Source organism: Capra hircus, chromosome 29 (genome assembly GCF_001704415.2).
Source record: "Capra hircus breed San Clemente chromosome 29, ASM170441v1, whole genome shotgun sequence".
NCBI classification, from domain to species: domain Eukaryota; kingdom Metazoa; phylum Chordata; class Mammalia; order Artiodactyla; family Bovidae; genus Capra; species Capra hircus.
The window spans coordinates 42,995,675-43,016,218 of NC_030836.1; the positions used below are offsets into that span (position 1 = coordinate 42,995,675).

Consider the following 20,544-nt stretch of genomic DNA (forward strand, 5'->3'; position numbering starts at 1 on the left):
ATTAGAGATAAGGACCTGGATGTCCCGAAGTCCGATCGCGCTCCGCCTCCCGGAGTCCAGGCGGCCGTAGCTCCGCTCGCCGCCTCAACGCCTCCCTGATGCCGGCCCCAGGTGCCTCAGTTTCCCTCATATGTAAGGCGGGGACATCATTTGAAACTTGTCAGTGCTAGCGCTCTCTCCGCCCGGGAAGCCCCAGGCGACAGACAGAGGAGACTCCGCGGCACAGACGTGGGCTTTATTAGCATTTTAGTATCGGGCGTAGGTCCGCAGCGTTACCGCGGAGGAAAGGGTTCCGGCGAAGTTAGGGTTAATCTCGGCTCGCAACTGGCGCAGGCGCGTGGGGCGAGGTCACGGGGCCGCTTCCGGCAGGTAAGGGCGAAAAAACTTCCAACTTCCGATGGGGGCCGAGCCCCTCCGTGGTCCTCGCACACACCGGAAGGGGATCGGACTCTAGGTCAGACCTCAGTCTTCCGAAAGGAACGAATCCGAGCCTCCTTTTGCGTAAGGCCTGCAGAAAAGACTTCCGCCCGCTCCCAAGATGGCCACCAGCACCGGTTGGGAGCTTCGGTTGTGGGGCGGAAGGTCACTGGGAGGGGGCGGAGCCTCCCCTCCCCAAGTTCCGGCTCAACCAGGACTGGAGGAAGCGCGTCCAGCTAGGGCTTTGTCGCATTTGCGTTGCCGTTCCCGCGCTCTTCGGGCGAGGAAGCCCCTTCAGGGTGGGAAGAAGAAAGGGTAGAATGAATTAGCTTATCCTGGCAGCCTGAATCAAGGCCCCTCCGCTTACAGAATCCCACCACCAAGTGAGATCCCACAGGAGATAAAAGACCGTAGATCCTAACAGGACTCGTACGGAGAGACTCCTGACTACTAAGCATGGTCCCTCCACGTTGCGAGCAGAAAGAAAGGAGGCCTACGATCCTGTAAGCGCCAGAGCCGGAGACTTAGCACCTGGAAGATGGGACCATAATTTGAAAATGAAAGAAGTGGTTCGGAATTTGAGGCCAAGAACCCGGATATCCGAAATGAGTCGGCCAGGAGCACAAATGCCTCGCGCCCCGGGGATTTGGGGAGCCCAGGAGCCCTGGCCTGCTGGAGCAGGGTCAGGTCCCCGAATACCCTGGGACTCGGGAAGGGCCTGGCTGCAGGAGAGGAGTACTAAAACTGCAAATCCCGACGTGCACTGGGACAGCCCAGTGGGAGGAGGTCCGGGAGCACAGGTCCCGGTGTGGTACGGGACTGCGGGGCACTTCCGCCGGCCCTCACCTTGAAGGAGACGTGAAACTCGTCGCTCATCCTTCGGAGCTCGCGGCCATATCGCTGTGCAGCCCAGAGGTTGGGGGGCGCCGAACGCGAGCGGCCCCTAAAGGGGCCGAGATCCTCCTCCTCCGTCCCTTCATCATCCTCTGGCCCCGCGGGGTAGGAGCTGTGACGACTCCGGGTCTCCACAGCCCCAGTGCCTGCAGAGAAGATCAGACGGTGGGGATGACGTGAATCTCAGCTCCTCTCGAACCCCCAGCCCTGCAGCAGTGTTAGTGAAGTTTCGAATTAACTTCTCATTAATCCCACAAATCTTAATTGAGCCCCAATAATGGGCCAGACCCTTTGGCTCAGATGGTAAAGAATCTGCCTGTATTGCGGAGATCTGGGTTCGATCCGTGGGTGGGGAAGATCCATTGGAGAAGGGAAAGGCTACCCACTCCAGTATTCTTGCCTGGAGAATCCCGCGGACAGAGGAGCCTGGTGGGCCACACTCCTGTGGGGTGGCAGAGTCCGACACAATTGAGCGAGTAACACTTTCAAAGGGCCAGACCTCTCGGTTTATAGAATGACTTAACCTCTGTGCTTGGTACAGAATAAGGGCATAAATAGTAGTTACAGCTGTGAGTGTAAGATCCAGGGGCTTCCCAGCAACTCCCTGGGAGGTTAACTCTTTCATCAGCTCCAGTCCCCTGCAGAGGAAATCAGTCTCCTGGTTGAGGAGGTACCCCAACCAAGCCAGACAGGGTTGAACTCCACCTCCATAGGTGACCTGCTGGGGCCCATTTGTTTCACTGTTGTGACCTACAGAAGACCTAGGAGCCCTTTGAGAACAAGAACCTGTCAGCATATCTGTACCTCCCACAGCACCCACTTTGAACAAACTGTCCAGAAAGTTCTGTTGACTTTTTATGGTAACACTTATGGAGCACTTACTAGGTCCTGGGCATTACCTCATTGTCCTAAGCATGCCAGGAGGTAAGTACTAGTATTGCTTCCACAGTGTAGATGAAAAGACAGAGGCTTGGAGAGGTTAAGACTTGCCCTGAATGACACAGCTGGGAAGTTAGGTTTGAAGTCCCTACAGGTTTGTTGGAATCCGGAGTCCACAGTGATAATCCATTGAGCTACACGTCTTCCTTTATCCAACCACCCTTCAACTCCCTGAGCCTGTGTCTTCACTTCTTTATGGGGATAAACCTAGTTCTTAATGCCAGTGACTTGCCTCACATAAACAGCGTGAAAGTCCTTTGTAAGCTGAAAGTGTGATGGATCATTATTCAAAGAGGTGTGTCCTGAGTTTGTCTGCCTTGTGAGAGTGTTCCATCCCCCCATCCCCCGAATTCCTGTCAACCCCACCCCCATACCCAGACCAACAAAGACCTAGAACACTCCCAGGAGCACAAATCCAGAGCTGGATTGAAAGACAGGCACGGAACAAGTGCAGGGGAACAACATCCACAGCAAGGTATGTCTGTCAGGGAGGCGTTCTGGAGAAAGTATGATCTAGGCCAGGTCTTGAAGCCAGGGGTAAACTGTCTCATCCTCTCCGGAAGGCCTGTGGGCCAGCTCCAGGGCCGGGGCCTCCAAGGGTCCCAGCTCCAAACACAGGGCTGGGAAAGCCAAGAAAAGAAGAAGGGGCTGGATCCAGAAAGGCCTAGGCTAAGAGGGTGGCTGGAATTCCTAAACTTCACCAAAGCCTGGGCTCAGGTAGGCTGGGACACCATAAAGCCTTTGAGGAACGAGGTGGCAGTGGAGAACAGGCAGCTAAGTCAGCAGTCCAGATTGGGGCTGGGGCTAAGGAGCTGAGAGCAGCAAGAGCCCTGATGAGAACAGGCCTGTTTGCAGAGGACTGTCCGGTTCCATGGGGCATGGGCATCAAGTCCCCACCTCCACCACATTCCTGCTTTGTGACCTTGGGCCCTTTCTTTTTAATCCCTTAGGGCCTCGGTGTTGTCCTCTGTGAAATGGGGGTAGCCCCCAGTACCCCCATGAGGACAAATGACACAGAGAAAGAACCCTGTTCTGCATTTTTCACGTCCTGAAGCCTCCCATTTTCCCAGTGAGAGACCAAGTTCTCCCTATTTTACACATGAGGAAATAGAAGCACAGAGAAGTTAGGAACTTGCCCAGGGTCACACAGCTGGCACACTCTGCTTGGTCATTTAAATGCTCAGGAACTATCAGCTATTATTCTACTTTACTAGCACTAAGAGCCCACACAACCTCCGCACTTGACAGATGCAGGGCCCAGTGGTCAGAAGGCAAGTGAGCAGTAGGCAGGCACTTGGCCTGGGCCTTGCCCTCCTGCCTGGGAATCAGAACCAGCAGAACAGCAGCACTGCCTGTGTGAGGCTGGCAGTGCGCGTCATGTATATAATTCCTCAGGTCCCAACCACATCTCGTGAGGGAGGTTACTCACTGTCCCCATTTTACAGAGGAGAAAACTAAGGCATACAGAGGGTAAGTAACTTCCCCAAAGTCACACAGCTAGTAGGTGACAGATTCCAACCCAACCAGTCTGGCTCCTGGGTCTGTGTATTTAACTCTCATGTCCCAGGCTCCCTTCAGCAGCACCATGGGCCCCCCTGGGGGCTCAGGTCAGGAAAGGCAACCCTAGGCCTAATGTAAATGCCAGCTCTGCTAGGAGCCTACCCATGGAGTGGGGATTTTTACCGAAGCCATGAATTAAGCAATGCCAAGCCAGCCATTGTCAAAATGATACTCAAATGTGTAAACTTAACATTTAAAGTGTCCTATTTACTAGGAATATGCAGATATGCAGATGACACCACCCTTATGGCAGAAAGTGAAGAGGAACTAAAAAGCCTCTTGATGAAAGTGAAAGAGGAGAGTGAAAAAGTTGGCTTAAAGCTCAACATTCAGAAAACGAAGATCATGGCATCCAGTCCCATCACTTCATGGGAAATAGATGGGGAAACAGTGGAAACAGTGTCATACTTTATTTTGGGGGCTCCAAAATCACTGCAGATGGTGACTGCAGCCATGAAATTAAAAGATGCTTACTCCTTGGAAGAAAAGTTATGACCAACCTAGACAGCATATTCAAAAGCAGAGACATTACTTTGCCGGCTAAGGTTCGTCTAGTCAAGGCTATGGTTTTTCCAGTAGTCATGTATGGATGTGAGAATTGGACTGTGAAGAAGGCTGAGCCCCAAAGAATTGATGCTTTTGAACTGTGGTGTTGGAGAAGACTCTTGAGAGTCCCTTGGACTGCAAGGAGATCCAACCAGTCCATTCTGAAGATCAACCCTGGGATTTCTTTGGAAGGAATGATGCTAAAGCTGAAACTCCAGTACTTTGGCCACCTCATGTGAAGAGTTGACTCATTGGAAAAGACTCTGATGCTGGGAGGGATTTGGGGCAGGAGGAGAAGGGGATGACAGAGGATGAGATGGCTGGATGGCATCACTGACTCGATGGACATGAATCTGAGTGAACTCCAGGAGTTGGTGATGTACAGGGAGGCCTGGTGTGCTGCGATTCATGGGGTCGCAAAGAGTCGGACACGACTGAGCGACTGAACTGAACTGAACTCATTTACTAGGAAAAAAGTCTGAGTACTTTTCTGTGAACTCCCTGGGCGGGGAGCAGACATGCCTACCCACTCCATCCATCCAATCTTCAATCAGCGGTCACTCCTTCATGCCCCTATACTGTGCAGAGGCGACGTCTCCCAGTCTTGGGAAGGAAAGGAGGGAGGAGGTGTGGCTTCCGGTTGTGAGCATGCTCTCTCACCAGAGTGCCTGCCTGGGGCTGGGTGGGGAAGTGGGAGGGGCCTATGGCTGGAGGTGTCGGAGCTCCAAGCTTAACATTCTTTACTCATTGGCTTTCTGGGTAAGTGGGTGGGGCTGAACACATCCACATTCCCGCTCCTGTGAGCATCCTTGCACACTTTACTAAAACAGTGCAGTTCCAGACAGCTGGAGGCAGTGAGGCTGTGCCATGGGGTGGGGGGGGGGTGGGCGGGGGGTTGGGTTTTGGATGCTGCTCTACCACGTGGGTGGTTCACATGTTGCTTCAGCAGGAGAGCGGCTCGGCACTCCACCCGGAGCAGGCATGCCTCCTGTCCTGTCTCAGCCCAGGGTTCCTGTGTCCACTAAAGCCATTTGGAGTACGAAAGCCCCTTACTGGCCTGTAGAGAACATACTTCCACCCTGCTCAGAAATAGGCAGAAAACATGCTAAAGCAGAGGCTCGCAAATGTTTTCTGTAAAGGGTCAGAGAGGAAATGTTTGGGGCATTGCAGGCCACAAAGTCTGTAACAACTACTCAACACCGTGGCCATGGCTTGAAAGAAGCCATAAACACCATCCAAAGGCTTGTGCACTGCTGCGTTCCACGAAAGCTGTATTTGGAACACTGACATAAAATACTGTTCTTTGGAGTTTTGTCAACTGTTTAAAAGTGTCACACAAAAAAAGTGTCATTCTTAGCTCATGGGCTATACAACAGAGGGATTTAGCCTTTGGATGTGGTTTGCCAAACCTCTGCTCTAAACCCAACTATGTCTGTCCTCTGCCTAAAACCTTCAATGGCTCCCAGTTGCCTATGAGATAAACTCCAAACTCCTGGGCATGGCCTTCAGGGCCCTTAGATTCTTACCTTCCAGCCTGCACTCCCTTGTCTGCCATGAGGGAGGCATTGGTTATTCATGTCTCTCTATTCCCGCTCAATGAATGGCAATCCCCAGGTCTGCTCAGGGCCTGGGCCAAACTCACTGCAACAACTGCAGTAATAATAAGAATAGCAGACCCTCCTCTGTGCTAGGCACTGTCTCTAAGCATTTTTCCTGTATTAATGCATCAGATTCTCATTACAACGCAATGAGGTGGGACTACTTCTAGTCCCATTTTACTGGGATTAAAAAACTGAGGCACCCCATATTTATGGCAGCACTATTTACAATAGCCAAGGTATGGAAGCAACCTAAATGTCCGACAGAAGAATGGATAAAGGTTTCCCTGGTGGCTCAGATGGTAAAGAATCTGCCTGGCAACACAGGAGACCTGGGTTCAATCTCTGGGTCAGGAAGATTCCTTGGAGAAGGAAATGGCAACCCACTCCAGTATTCTTGTCTGGAGAATTCCATGAACAAAGAAGATGTGGTATATATAAACAGTGAAATACTACTCAGCCATTTTAAAAAAGTGAAATAATGCCATTTGCAGCAACAAGGATGGACCTGGAGATTATCATACTAAGTGAAGTAAGTCAGAGAGAGATACAGAATCTAAAAAATGATACAGGGAAAATAAAAAACGATACAGGAGACTTCCCTGGTGGTCCAGTGGTTAAAACTCCACGCATTCAGTGCAGGGGGCATAGGTTTGATCTCTAGTGGGGGAACTAAGATCCCATAGGCCTCCTGGTGTGGCCAAAAACAAAACGAGACAAACAAAAAATGATACAAATCAAAAAAAAAATGATACAAATCAACTTATTTACAAAATAGAAATAGACTCACAGATATAGAAAACAAACTGCCTCCTGGTGCTGCCAAAAACAAAACAAGACAAACAAAAAATGATACAAATGAGCTTACTTACAAAACAGACATGGAAATAGACTCAGACATGGAAAACAAATTTATGATTACCACAGGGGAAAAAAGGGGAGTGGGGGTAGGGAGGATTAATGTGGGCTCTGGGATTGCTGTATTTTTTATTTTTTTGGCAGCACTGCATGGCTTAGGAGATCTCAGTTCCCCAACCAGGGATCGAACCTAGGCCATGTCAGTGAAAGCGCTAAGTCCTAACCATTGGACCACCAGGGAATTCTGGACTTTGGGATTGATAAGTACACGCAGATGACACCACCCTATGGCAGAAAGTGAAGAACTAAAGAGCCTCTTGATGAAAGTGAAAGAGGAGAGTGAGAAAGTTGGCTTAAAGCTCAACATTCAGAAAACTAAGATCATGGCAGCTGGTCCCATCACTTCATGGGAAATAGATGGGGAAACAGTGGAAACTGGCTGACTTTATTTTTCTGGGCTCCAAAATCATGGCAAATGGTGATTGCAGCCATGAAATTAAAAGACGCTTACTCCTTGGAAGGAAAGTTATGACCAACCTAGACAGCATATTCAAAAACAGAGACATTACTTTGTCAACAAAGGTCTGTCTAGTCAAGGCTATGGTTTTTCCTGTGGTCATGTATGGATGTGAGAGTTGGACTGTGAAGAAAGCTGAGCGCCAAAGAATTGATGCTTTTGAACTATGGTGTTGGAGAAGACTCTTGACAGTCTGAGATCCAACCAGTCCATCCTAAAGGAAATCAGTCCTGGGTGTTCACTGGAAGGACTGATGTTGAAGCTGAAACTCCAATACTTTGGCCACCTGATGCGAAGAGCTGACTCATTTGAAAAGACCCTGATGCTGGGAAAGATTGAGGGCAGGAGGAGAGGGGAATGACAGAGGATGAGATGGTTAGATGGCATCACCAACTCAATGGACATGGGTTTGGTAGACTCTGGGAGTTGGTAATGGACAGGGAGGCCTGGCGGTTCATGGGGTTGCTAAGAGTTGGACATGACAGAGTGACTGAACTGAACTATATATAAAGTAGATAAACTACAAGGATTTACTGTTCAGCACTGGGAACTACACTGAATATCTTGTAATAACCTATTATAGAAAAGAATCTGAAAAGGAATATGTATATATATATAACTGACTGACTTTGCTGTACACCTGAAACTAACATATCATTATAAATCAATCTGGAGAAGGTCATGGCAACCCCCTCCAGGATTCTTGCCTGGAGAATCCCATGGACAGAGGATTCTGGTGGGCTACAGTCCATAGGGTCACGGAGTCAGACATGACTGAGAGACTAACACTTTCATTTTCACAAATCAACTATGGGCTTCCCATAGTTACCACTGGGCACTAGTGGTAAAGAATCTGCCTGCAATGCAAGAGACCTGGGTTCGATCCCTGGGTCAGGAAGATCCCCTGGAGAAGGGAATGGCAACTGGCTCCAGTATTCCTGCCCAGAAAATTCCATGAGCAGAGGAGCCTGGCAGACTATAGTCCATGGCGGCCACAAAGAGTCGGATACGACTGAGCACATAAATCAGCTATACTTCAGTTAAAAGAAAAAAGCTGGGTTTGAAGCCTGCAGTCTGGCCCGGGGCCTGGCACTGGGCTGCTTTGCTCACCGTGTGTTCCTCCTCCCTTCTCTACCATTCACGCACCAGCCGCTCCAGGCACCCAGCTATGCACCGGAGCTGTCACAGCACACGAGGGGGCCGCAGGCCTCCCCTGGAGACACACACAGTTCGCCGCAGCAGGGGCTTGGAGGCAGGGAACAGGAAGAGTGACAGTGCCCTGCCCATGCGGAGGGCAGCAGGCCCGGTGGCTCTGGCAGGTTATCAGCACCTGCGGGTCTTTCATGGAAAACCACTTGCTTTTCAGATGTTGAAAACTAAGTCAAAAGGAATCCAGGGCGGGTCTCTTCCATCCCTTGCAGGCCTTGTCATGGCTGGGCCTGGAGCTGGGGTAGGCATCCCCTTGGCTTATTGCTGCTTCAGCCTGTCACGTGAGTGTATGTTCCTCAGTTCTTTGTCTCGTCACAACAAAGATTTGGAGCGACAGACATTAAAGCCCTCGGCGCGTCACAGCTCTCGGGTCTTGGACAAACTGTCTGTGTTATAGCTCTTAGGCAAATCAGTGTTACAGCTCTATTTTATTTAGAAGATAGCAGAATACATCCTTGAAGCGTGAGGGCATGCAACCCAAAGACTTGAAGAGAAGAGAGTGGAGGAGCGCGTGGGAGAGAGAGAGAGGGAGAGAGAGAGAGAGAGAGAGCATGCACGCGGGAGAGGACGAGGGAGAGCGCGCGCTTTGGCTCCTCCTTTTGTATGTTTCCCTCCCCCTGGGCCTGCCTCCCCCTGGGCCTGCCCGATGCAAACTGGGCTTAGCCAGGAGCGCTGTTTGTTCTACCTGAAGTCTTCACTCTGGTCCTCGGACCTTCCTTTGGCCTTCCTTGTTTTTTAGCCACCGCCATTTTGGACTCCGTTTCCCTATTCTACCTACCTAACAAGTCCATTCTCCCTCCCTCCTCCCCAGATCTAGTTTCTTGGGCTGTGCCACCTCTCCCCCTTGGGGCCTCAGGTGCCCCCCCCCCCCCGCCGCCGCAGGATGGGCCCCTAGTGGGTGCAGGAGGTTTTGCCGCTCCTATTTCATTCATTCATAGCACAGAAATGGTCCTTTCCAGCTCCCTGCCTTGGCACCCCAGCTCTGATGATGCCGGGCTCCTCACACTTGGCCAGCTTCCACTGCATACGAGCCAAGCCTCCCTCACTGGGCTGATACCAACACAGCTCTGGTTAAGGCCAACTCCCTGCCAGTTTCCACAGGCACCCGGGTAGCCAACATGGCTGGAGAAAAGCACAGCTGTGCCGCCTCTGTTCAAATTCACAGCCATAAGACCCAGTGGCCCCCCGAGTTGCCCAGCACACCTTCCAGCTCCATACTCTGGGCGACAACTACTTCAAACGTCCTCTTCCCTCTCTCGGCCTCAACCTCCATCCCTCTCCCCACCTTCACTTCTGGCTCAAGACCTGGCTTCCTTTCACCAAGAAATTGGAAGCATCCACGAGAGAAACATCTGCTAGTTCCCATGAGATATCTCCCTGCCCTCCTCCACCCCTCCACGGCACTCAGCTGAGCTGCCCCTCCCCTGAACACCAGGGGACCACTCTCCTACTCAAGTAAGCTTCCTTTCTCCCCTGCATCCTCCAGGATCTTCCTAACTGGATTACTCCATCAACTTATAAACATGCTCTTTTGGGAATTCCTTGGTGGTTAAGACTCCATGCTTCCACTGCAGGGAGCATGGGTTTGATTCCTGGTCAGGGAATTATGACCGCACAAGCCACATGGTACAGCCAAAAAAAAAAAAGAACCTCTTTTTACTTTGTCCTTTTTATCTTAAGTAATAAAACAATCCTTCCTTGACTCTCCTTGGGCTTTCAGGTGCCACTGGCTCCTCTGTTCCTCTTTGCCAGAGCTCAGCTGCCAAGACTGGGCTCTCCTTTCAACCTCCAATTCTCTTCCCATCATCCCTCCCCACTCTCCACCCAAGCTGCCTCGACCCTAAGTCCAGTCCAGCACTCTACTCCCAGCCCTCCTCCAGCAGCGCTCAAAGGAGCATCGCCCAGTTCAACACCCCCCTCCCTACCAGGTGGCTCCTTCCTTCTCAGACGCCAGTGCGGGCTGCTCTGCTTCTGCCACCCTCTGCAGCCTAGAGCTCCAGACTCAGCCCAAGTCCTACCCTGTCTACAGTGTCTCCCAGGGCCCACAGAACACTGCATCAGCAATGGCCAACTCCCGTATGTATCTATCCCTGCTAGAAATCTCCAGCTGGATGCCCAAAAGGCACCTCTAACCTGACCTGGCCCAAGCAGGGCTCCTGATCTCACCCCACACCTTCTCAGTTCCACCTCAGTTAAGAGCGACTCCATCCTTCCAGGTCCCTCTTTGGGCCTCACACATCTGTCTATCAGCAAATCCCACCAGCTCGACCTTCAAAAGAAATCCAGAGCCCAGCTCTAATACTGACCACTTCCATCACCACCACGCTCGCACCAGCTACCATCCTCCCCCATGGCACCACCCCTACCTTTGCCCATTGGAGACCTGTCTCCACCCAGGGGCCCTGGTGATTCTCTTGAGGTCCAAACCAGGTCAAAGTCCTCCAGGGTTTCGCTCAACCTGAAAGCCAGACCCCTGACCTGGGCCTTCAAGGCCCTGCCCATCAGCCCCTCCCCTTCCCTGAACTCTGGAGGAGTCTCTAAGCCCCTCCCCTCAGCGCCCTCAGGGTCTTTGCATTTGCCCTGCTTCCCCCTTCCTGAAGGAAAGGGCAACCCACACCAGTATTCTTGCCTGGAAAATTCCATGGACAGAGGACCCTGGTGGGCTACAGTCCATGAGGTCACAAAGAGTTGGACTTGACTGAGTGACTAACACTGCCCTCTGTCTGTGGGCATCCCTGCCAGCATCTGTCTTCCCACAGATCTCTGTCTGGCTCAGCCCTCATCAGATTCTAGCCTTGGCTCAAATGTTGCTTCTTACCAAGGCCGTAGTAGCTCAGCTGGTAAAGAATCACCTGCAGTGCAGAAGACGTGAGTTCGATCCCTGGGTCAGAAAGATCCCCTGGAGAAGGAAATGGCAATCCACTCCAGTATTCTTGCCTGGGAAATCTATGGACAGAGGAGCCTGGAGGGCTACAGTCCATGGTGTCGCAAGAGTCAGACATGACTTAGCAACTAAACCACCACCACCAAGGTCCACCCTGACCACCTCAGTTCAAATCACTCCCTCGAGCCCCCAAGCACTCTGGATTCCAAAGAGAAAGTCAAGGGTATGTCACCTAAGGCATCACCTGCTAAGGCACCGTATCACTGACTGGTTTGTTTGTTTCTTTGTTTATGACTTGTCTCCCCCTATCTTCCAGAATGTAGGCAACCACAAGGGCAAGAGCTTCTCTTCTAATCCCTGATGAACCCCTGGCAGCTGGTACACACATTCAGCACTTGACACAGAAGATGGGGACAGCCAGATACAGGGTGGAAAGCAAGTTTCAAGCAGAAGAACTCCAAGTGCAAAAATCTCGAAGTTAAAGCCTGTGGAGTTCAGTGTGACATACAGCAGGCTGGGTGGTGGGGGTGGGGTCTTTTTTCTTTTTAATTTTTTTTTTTTTAGAGATTGTATCCCTAATAACTGAATATCAACCTTTTTTCTTTCTTTCTTAACTGTAATCCTAATTCCCTGACAAGGCATTGAACCCCGGGGTCCTTGGTAGTGAAAGCACTGAGCGTTAACCACTGGACCACCAGGGAACTCCCTGGGGTGGGGGCATTAATAAGCCTTCCTGCTCCTGAAAATGGAAGGGTGTCACATCGGCAGCAGTTAAGGGACATGAGTTTTGTTTCCAGAAGATGTCTGTGGTTGTTCCAGGTGCCAAGGCTTGCACTGGGCACCCAGGTGGTAGGGACTACTAAGACGTGGCCACTGCCCTTCAGGGCCCATCCTTCCATCTCAGCTGGGTCTCCCTCAGTAGATACAGAGGACAGCTGATGCTTTCCCAGTCCCACACAGACCTGCTGCCTGGTAGGGCCATCTGCCTCTTGGGATTACCTGGCCCTGGCAATGTTAAGGACAGCCCCGTGTGGGTGTGAGCCACAGGGCGGGAAAGAACAGAGCTGGGAACTGGATCCAGATCTTAAGGAAAGCACTAGCCTGGGGCAAGGCACCACAGAATCTTCTAGTCCAAAGGAAATGCCAAGTGAGTGTGACCTTAGGCAAGTCATTTCCCCTTTCTGGCCTCTCCATTTACTAAACACCAGCTCTATAATTAAGTGCTTCTAAGGTATGCCTATTAATCTTTCCCACAGCACTACCAGGGTGGTGATGAATTGCTGTTTTACAGAAGAGGAAACTGAGGTGCAGAGAGGTGAGGGACTTACTCAAAGCCCCCCAGAATGTGGATGTGGCTGGGGTGCAGAGAACTACTGGGCTGGAGGCAAGCTGGACAGGCAGGTGGTTGTTGGGCGGGGGGGTGGGGGTTGCCTACCTCCATGGTGGCTGCTGCCGGCCGGCTGCCCCTGCTGGTGACCAGCTTCCCCCAGGAGGCCCGGGGCTGTTAGCCAGTGCTTGCTGAGACCTGGGGGCCTGTCCCCTGTGGGGCTGGGGCCCAGGCCCCTATCTGCAGGGCTGGAGTCTTCCTGCTCACTCTGCTCAAACTCTGGGATCTGGAACATGCTCTGGGCTGCAGGGGGACAAGATGACAAGTAATTAGAGAACAGCAGGAGCTAAGGGTGGCTGGCAGGGTTGGGGGCGCAGGTGTCCCTGGCTCCCTCTCCCACCTCAGCACCCCAGGTCCACCCTGCCTCCCTGGCGCACATCTATCCGTTGAGTCTGGCCCGGCAGGAAGCTCGACTTATCCACCCAGGATCTAAAACTCTCAGAGCTCTAGGGCTGGAGAGAAGCCTCAGGCCCCTGCCCAGGCTTCAGCCAGACCCGCCCGCGGTAACGGCACACAGATCTCACCCCAAGCCCGATAACGAGGGCCCTGACTCGGGCCCGCCGCGTCCCTTTAGCAAAAAGAGACCCCGGCCCTAGTTGCCTGGGTAACGGAAACTGTCACCGGCCCGGCCCAATCAGCTCTTGAGATGTCACTAGCTGGCCAGCAGGCGGGGCCACTCCCCGGGGCCCCGCCCACTGCCTTCCTCCTGATTCTCTTCTACGTCTCCGGATGCTCAGCTTCCGACTTCCTTATGCCTTGGGCGTTGTGGGAGCCGCTGAGGGATTCTCCGGGGTCCCCATTTGGAAGGCAGCTCCTGCTGACAAATCCTTCAGCCCCTCTGGGACTTAATTCCCACTCCTGTAAAATGGGGATAATGACACCTCTTTCCGGAGTCAGTGATCCTTGTAAACTGGGCGGTGATTACTGTGGGTGAAAGCACTTTGCAAAGCCGTAATCGAACTTCAGCCGTCGGAGGCAACTGTTGTTGCTGTTGTCACTGCTCCATCCGAACCGGGTGACCGGCTCGGGAAGCCCCCCTCCCTCCTCCTCGCGGTGGAAACCTCGCACCGCCCGCGTCAGGGGCGCCACTCCCCGCACCAACTCGGGGGCACTAGAGATAAGCGAGGGAGCCTCCACCCGGGGCAGGATGACTGTCCCGGCGCAGAAGGGAAAGGGGCCCCTAGGAGGGTGACAATAGGACTTGCGGAGACCTCGCGCCTGGCAGACGGCAGGCCAGGTGAGCGGGAAACACAGCCAGCCAAGGAATGGGCGGGCGGGCTTGAGCGGGACGCGGGGGGCCCCCGCGGGTAAAGGCCCGGGGGCGGGGCCCGGAGGCCATCTTGGCTGAGGGCGGAAGTTTCCCTCATAGACCGAGTGAAGGGAAGTCGTTACCGCCCCGGGTCGGGCGGCACAATCTCGATTTGGGGATGGGGAAGAGAAGCATGGGAATCGCCAGCTTCCCATGGAAGCGAGGGCCTGTAGCTCCGGGCAATGCCCACCAGGGCGCCGGCCGGATGCTGCGCAGCCGGAAAGTCAAGGCCGCTCGCCGCCTCTAATAACCCTTGGCACCCGGCGGTGGCGCAAGTTGCGCCAATTCTCGAACAGCTCCGCGCCGGGCGCGGCGCGGGCCTGCGTCGCCAGGACTGGACCCTGAGCAATTTGCGTAGCGAACGGCGGCCGCGCAGGCGCAGGAGGGGGCGGAGCAGCGGGAGCCGGGGAGCCGGAGCCCCGGGTCCCAGCGACCGGAGCCGGCTCCCCCAGCCGCGGCCTGAGGACCGGGCGTCGGCCTCCTCCCGCCCCCCCGCAGTTGGAGAGTGGACGCAGTGGGGGGTGGGGTGGGCCAGCGTCCGGAATCCAAGGACGGAAGGCAGAGGCCCTCCCCATCCGGATTGTTGGAGGGGAGAGAGCCCTCCAGTTTGGGGAGGGGGAGAGCCAGACGTTGAGCGTCCCCAGCAGCGGCCGCTGCTCTGAACAGACTGGCGTTGGCCGGCTCTCCCCCTCCTGCCGGGACGACTTCAGCGACCGAGGCCAGGGACCCCCACTCCTTCGGCTTCTTCACCCCCATCCCCCCATCCCCGGCTTTGAGCCTGGCCCGGAGAGGAGTACTCCCCACTTCCCCACCCGCCTGTGCCCTGGAGAGGAAGAGCTGTCTTTTCCACACCCCGTAGTGAGGGACCCAGGTTGCCTGTGCCCCGCAAAGGCAAGGGGCCCTCTGTCTAGGGCGGGAGGGCCCGGCCAACCACCACTTCTTTCTGCCTGAGCACCCTACAACTCCCACCCCTCCGTATTTATTTCCTTGGCCCCCTGCCGGCCCCTCCATCTCTGTCTTCAGGTTCAGGCCTCCCTCCCTGACATGGAGAGTAACCTGTCTGGCTTGGTGCCTGCTGCTGGGCTGGTACCTGCGCTGCCGCCCGCCGTGACCCTGGGGCTGACTGCGGCCTACACCACCCTGTACGCCCTGCTCTTCTTCTCCGTCTATGCCCAGCTCTGGCTGGTGCTCCTGTATGGGCACAAGCGTCTCAGCTATCAGACGGTGTTCCTGGCGCTCTGTCTGCTCTGGGCTGCCCTGCGTACCACGCTCTTCTCCTTCTACTTTCGAGACACACCCCGAGCCAACCACCTGGGGCCCCTGCCCTTCTGGCTTCTCTACTGCTGTCCTGTCTGCCTGCAGTTCTTCACACTGACGCTCATGAACCTCTACTTTGCTCAGGTAACCATGGTGATGGGTGAGGGTGGGCCCGTGGGGTAGCAAGCCCCAGGGCCCCAAAGAATAATGGGCCTCTCTGCCCCCAGGTGGTGTTCAAAGCCAAGGCAAAGCGTCGGCCAGAGATGAGCCGAGGCTTGTAAGTACTGGTGGGTTCAGTCCCCAGGTCAGGGGCAGGGAGAAGCCCAGTGTCCATTCCTTCTCCCTGGTAGGGCTGAGGGGAGTACAGCCCAGGATGCCTGGGGACGGCTGGGGAACATTAGGCATCTGGTGCAGATGGCTCTGCAGAGGTGTTACATATGTGAAGCTCGACTGTAATAAAAACCACTGAAATACGGTGAAGGGAGAGGGTACCAGTGTCATCCATGATGGAGGAAGAGCTGGAGGCTCCAGTCCTTGGAAGCTCCAAAGGGCACTTCTGGGTGACCTTGGGCAGTGGTAACTCCTGTCCTTTGTACAACATCTTGCAGTTTATTAAGAGCTTTCACAGACATCTTTAATATTTACAACTTACCTTCGAAGCTGATGTATCCCCATTTGAGAGATGAAGACACTGAGGCCCTGCAAGGCTAAGCAACATGTTCAAGGTCGCACACCTGGCAGGAGGTAGAGCCAGGGCTTAAACCCAGACTTCTGACTCCCAATCCAGTGCTCTTTCTGCTGTACCACAGCTGTCAGTCATATTCTGACCTCTTTAGCCTCAGTTTCCTCATCTGTAAGACTGGAGGAGTGGGGTTCAGACTGCGTGGCCTGAGGTTCTGACTGACATTTGGGTCTCCTGGGAAGGGTTGGGTGGTTGGGGAGTGGCAAGGGTGCCCACCTGGGGCTGACTGTGCTGTGGGCCGCAGGCTGGCTGTCCGAGGGGCCTTCGTGGGGGCCTCGCTGCTCTTTCTGCTGGTGAATGTGCTGTGCGCGGTGCTGTCCCGCCGGCGCCGGGCGCAGCCCTGGGCCCTCCTGCTGGTGCGTGTACTGGTGAGCGACTCCCTGTTTGTTATCTGCGCACTCTCTCTTGCCGCCTGCCTCTGCCTTGTGGCCCGGCGGGCCCCCTCCACCAGCATCTACCTGGAGGCCAAGGTAGGGCCACAGGCGCTGATGCCTGGGTGTCTTTGGGGCGTTTGGGGTCTTCAGAGTAGAGAGAAAGCTGGAACCTCCCCTCCATAAGGGTCCCCTGTTGTCATCTGTGCCAGGGGACCAGTGTGTGCCAGGCAGCTGCAATGGGTGGCGCCATGGTCCTGCTCTATGCCAGCCGGGCCTGCTACAACCTGGCGGCCCTGGCCTTGGCCCCTCGGAGCCGGCTGGATGCCTTCGATTACGACTGGTACAACGTCTCTGATCAGGTGGGCATTCGACACAACTGCCGCCTCCCCAGTAGCTGTTACTCCTGGCCCCCAGCTAGCCTGGGTCCTGTCTGTGAGCCCCATTGGCATGACTGCAGATTGGCACAGCCCCTGCCTCCCCACAGGCGGACCTGGTGAACGACCTGGGGAACAAAGGCTACCTGGTGTTTGGCCTCATCCTCTTTGTGTGGGAGCTGCTGCCCACCACCCTGCTGGTGGGCTTCTTCCGGGTGCATCGGCCCCCACAGGACCTGGTGAGGGCCAGTGGAGAGGGGCAGCACTGGCGGTCCCTGGGCCGGGTTCTGGGGGTGTGGGAGGCCAGTGGGGGGGGGCAGAAGGAAGCATCAATGGTGGCTCCCTTCCCTAGAGCACCAGCCGCATCCTCAACGGGCAGGTCTTTGGCTCCCGTTCCTACTTCTTCGACCGGGCACACTGCGAGGATGAGGGCTGCTCTTGGGAACACAGCCGGGGCGAGAGCACCAGGTAGGAGTCCCGGGCCCACCCGAGGACCCCTGGGCTCCCAGGTTGCTCCACCAAGCCGCAGGGCCCTAGAGCTGGGTCTTGCCACCCACCCCTGCCCATGCCATGGTCTATAATGGGTGAGGTCCTCTCTGGTTTACTGTTGCTAAAGTCCCCACCTCATCCCCCAAGATGCAGTTTGCCATAGTCAGAGAAGTCTGGGTCACTGAGCTCTGTTCTCAGTCAGTCTCTCTCCTTCTCCAACTCTGGTGACTGGTCCTCGAGACTGCTGGGGGACTGACCCTGTTTCTCTGCCTGCAGCATGTCAGGGAGCCTAGGCTCCAGTAGCTGGTATGGTACCATCGGGCGGGAACCAGGCTGGTACGGAGGCAGCCAGACTCGGACCACACCCCTGCTCTTCTCCCAGGTTCTGGGACCCGGCGGCCACCACCACAGTCTCTACTCCACCCCACAAACGTGATCCCCCTTCATCTCCCCGCAGAACACCCAGACCCCAGCCCCTCCCACCCCAGACCCCTGTGCCAAGTTCATCTGCTGCTTCTTGCCCAGGGTCCCGGGGGCTATGGCTGCCTCTTCCCCAGGCCGGCCCCTTGCTACTCCTGATGCAGTGAGCTTGTGCTGTCCCCTAGGATGGGGGGGCGTGGCCCTGGCTGCCAGATGCTCACGGCACCCTGGCACGACCCACCCCACCGCCTCCGCTTCCACTCGAGCCAGCTACCTCTCCTGCGTCTGCCACTCAATAAACAGTGTCTGTGCCCAAGTCCATTCGCTGTCCGTCAGTTGTCTGCTTGTGTTTCTCACACCATCATCTTTTCGGTCTAAAGCTGATTGGACACTGGCCCTCGAAGGGGGCTACTGGGCTGGGCTGGGGCCATTTACCTCCCCCAAGGCTGGTGGGTAAGGAGAGGGATGAGCCTGCAGTCCAAAGGAAAAAGAGAGACCAGAAGGATCCAGCCCCCACTCCAGTCCCCTCCCTGCTTGAACAATTTCTGTTCTTTCTTTGGGAACTGCTTCAAATGTCTTCTCCTTTATGAACTCTGCCATTTCCAGGTCAGGGAACTATGTCCCTCCCCACCCCACCCCAGGTCCCTTGGCACTGTGACTGCATGGCTGCTGTGCCTCTTACCCTCAGTGGATCAGGATTTCTAAAGACCCTGTTTCCCTGTCATTATGGCCAACCTGGCCTTCAGGTCCAGGAGTTAGTCCAGGACTGGTGGAGGAAAAGCAGCCCGCATCTCCCTAGCCTGTGCGGATTTGGCCAGGCTGCCCCCACAGAGTCGGCCTGGGGAACCCCTTCCCTGACTGTCCCTGATAGTGCAGTCGCTGCCCTCTGTAATCGCAGGCCTTACAGATCTGTCCTCTGTCCCATGGCTGGGAGTCACTTAGAGAGTCATTTATCTCGCCCATGTATCTGACCATTTGGTCCAGCTCCTTGGAGTTCCTGGGGCCTAGCACTGAGCCTACCTTGAAACCCTTCACCTGGGACTGTCCTGAGCCCCAAGCCTCAGTACCTCCAGAGATGGGCCTCAGACTCAAGAGAAGCAGCTCAAAGCTGAACAATCACTTTCAGTTGAAAGGGAAATTGCTGACATTTGTAGGGCACTCAATTGTGAGTGCCAGGCTGCGTTTCGAGCATTTACAAATACCGACCTCATTAATGCTCAGCACAGCATCCTGAGGTGATAATTAGTCATCCCTTTTCTGTAAGTGGGGACTGGGAGGCCTGGAGAGTCTGGTCACCAGTCTAGGCCCCCTACTGTTTGGCAGTGGTCAGCCCTAGAGCCCATACTTAAAACCACCCAAGTGAAGGCTGAGGACCCCAGAGGAGGGAAGGATCTTTGGCAAGATGAGAGTTGCTAAGAAGCAAGCAAGAGGAGAGGGGAGCTAAGTTCAGGGCCCTGCTTTTCAGACTGGGGGAGGGAGTGCTGGTACCCCTTCCAGACTGGGATGGGCATGGAACTCAGCAGCCAGCGATGGGGATACAGGAGTAGAGGCAGGTGGTGCCCAGCTTGATTTCTCAGAGCTTCCTCCCAACCCTACCTCGGCCAATTCCAGGTTTCCTCCGTGGATCCCCCACCCCTTTGTCCCCTGGGGTCTCTCCCTCAGGAGTGCAGAGCCCAAGGGCCGGACTGTCCCTCGGGGCGGGGAGTTGAGGGCCCTTCTGATCTGGTAGTGGGCCTGGAAGATGCTGGGAAATTAGCGTGGAGCCGGCCTGGAGAAGTGAGCCGGCTGAGGTCCAAGTTGGGGCCGTGCCGCTGGCCACACTGGCTGGCCCACAGGGCAGTACCAGGGCCCCAGTCTGAGATTCCAGGCCTGACCCAGCGGCGACCCCTCTCGGGCTCCTCTGCCACTCACCTCCCTGGACGGGCTGGGTTTGGGGGGCTGGGCAACCTCAGGTAAGGGGCTGCGGAGAGCCGAGCCGGAGGCGAGGGCGAGGCACCGAGGGAAGCGCGGTGCTGGAGGGGTTAAACGCGGAAGGAGGGGGGCTTCTGGTGGCAGGAGGGGGGTCTCAGCACCAGCGCCCGCCCGCTCCGCCCCTGCCGCCGCCTCCGCGGCCCCGCCGGCACCGGCGAGGCCGCACGGGAGCCCGGGCCGCAGCCGCAGCCGCAGCCGCATCGGGGCCGACAGTGAGTGCGGGGCGGAGCGGGCGGGCGCGCGGGCACGGGGCGGGCGTGCGGGACGGCGGGGGCCGCAGGCCGGGCTCCCGGGCTGGGGCGCGCAGGGGGAGACCGGCCGGGAGGGGGCCCACCTCCGGGAGTCCTGCAGCCGTGCGTCCCGCCCGCCGCCAGTCACGCTCCGAGGCGTCGGCGTGAAGACGCGGGGAGGCGGTGGGAGCGAGTGGCGGGTGTGCAGTGTCTGGGCGGCGGGCGCTGCGCGGTGGCCCCGCGATCTGGGTGTGCGTGGACGTGAGTCTGTGCACACATGTGTGTGGGCCTCTGGGGGCCTTGGCCTGGCGCGCACGGCCCTGAAGGTCCGGTGTGCCCGGGAGTCCGGGGTGTGTGCAGGTGGACGGTGTGCGTGCAACCGGGGCAGCGAGGCCGCCTGGAGCCGCAGGGCGGAGCGTGGGCGCGCGGGTCTTTGTGCCCGCGTGTGTGCGCGTGGGCGTCGCCGCGCGCTGTCCCGGGGGAGCCGGCAGCTGTCCTGGGGGATGCCGTGCTGGTCCGGCCCTCGTCTCTCCCATCCCGCTCCTTCCCGGAACCCGGTACCCTCCCTT

The 20,544-nt window shown here is 55.9% G+C and overlaps 2 protein-coding genes across 5 annotated transcripts; one reads left to right on the top strand and one right to left on the bottom strand.

The window, feature by feature from the left end:
• BAD (BCL2 associated agonist of cell death) lies at positions 220-13,442 on the bottom strand. Of its 2 annotated transcripts, none has more exons than XM_018042790.1 (4): positions 13,334-13,442; positions 12,858-13,052; positions 1,264-1,457; positions 220-709 (listed from the first exon to the last, which is right to left on the bottom strand). In XM_018042790.1, the coding sequence occupies exons 2-4, from the start codon at positions 13,042-13,044 to the stop codon at positions 584-586; spliced, it is 507 nt and encodes a 168-aa protein (XP_017898279.1). In that variant the 5' UTR covers positions 13,045-13,052; positions 13,334-13,442; the 3' UTR covers positions 220-583. The 2 variants fall into 2 exon arrangements, with proteins under 2 accessions (XP_017898279.1, XP_017898280.1); XM_018042791.1 differs by having other exon boundaries at positions 13,150-13,434.
• GPR137 (G protein-coupled receptor 137) lies at positions 14,359-18,095 on the top strand. 3 transcript variants are annotated; one of them, XM_005699853.3, is made up of 7 exons: positions 14,359-15,519; positions 15,603-15,652; positions 16,362-16,587; positions 16,701-16,850; positions 16,976-17,104; positions 17,218-17,333; positions 17,631-18,095. In XM_005699853.3, the coding sequence occupies exons 1-7, from the start codon at positions 15,163-15,165 to the stop codon at positions 17,788-17,790; spliced, it is 1,188 nt and encodes a 395-aa protein (XP_005699910.1). In that variant the 5' UTR covers positions 14,359-15,162; the 3' UTR covers positions 17,791-18,095. The 3 variants fall into 3 exon arrangements, with proteins under 3 accessions (XP_005699910.1, XP_005699911.1, XP_013831498.1); XM_005699854.3 differs by having other exon boundaries at positions 16,362-16,485; XM_013976044.2 differs by lacking the exon at positions 17,218-17,333.

Coding starts and splice junctions, on each gene's coding strand:
- BAD (XM_018042790.1), bottom strand. CDS start 13,044: ATGTTCCAGATCCCAGAGTTTGAGCAGAGTGAGCAGGAAGACTCCAGC. Junction 1,458..12,857: donor CGGCAGCAGCCACCATGGAG/GTAGGCAACCCC, acceptor TCTTCTCTGCAG/GCACTGGGGCTGTGGAGACC. Junction 710..1,263: donor AGTTTCACGTCTCCTTCAAG/GTGAGGGCCGGC, acceptor CCCACCCTGAAG/GGGCTTCCTCGCCCGAAGAG.
- GPR137 (XM_005699853.3), top strand. CDS start 15,163: ATGGAGAGTAACCTGTCTGGCTTGGTGCCTGCTGCTGGGCTGGTACCT. Junction 15,653..16,361: donor CCAGAGATGAGCCGAGGCTT/GTAAGTACTGGT, acceptor TGTGGGCCGCAG/GCTGGCTGTCCGAGGGGCCT. Junction 17,334..17,630: donor AGCCGGGGCGAGAGCACCAG/GTAGGAGTCCCG, acceptor CTCTGCCTGCAG/CATGTCAGGGAGCCTAGGCT.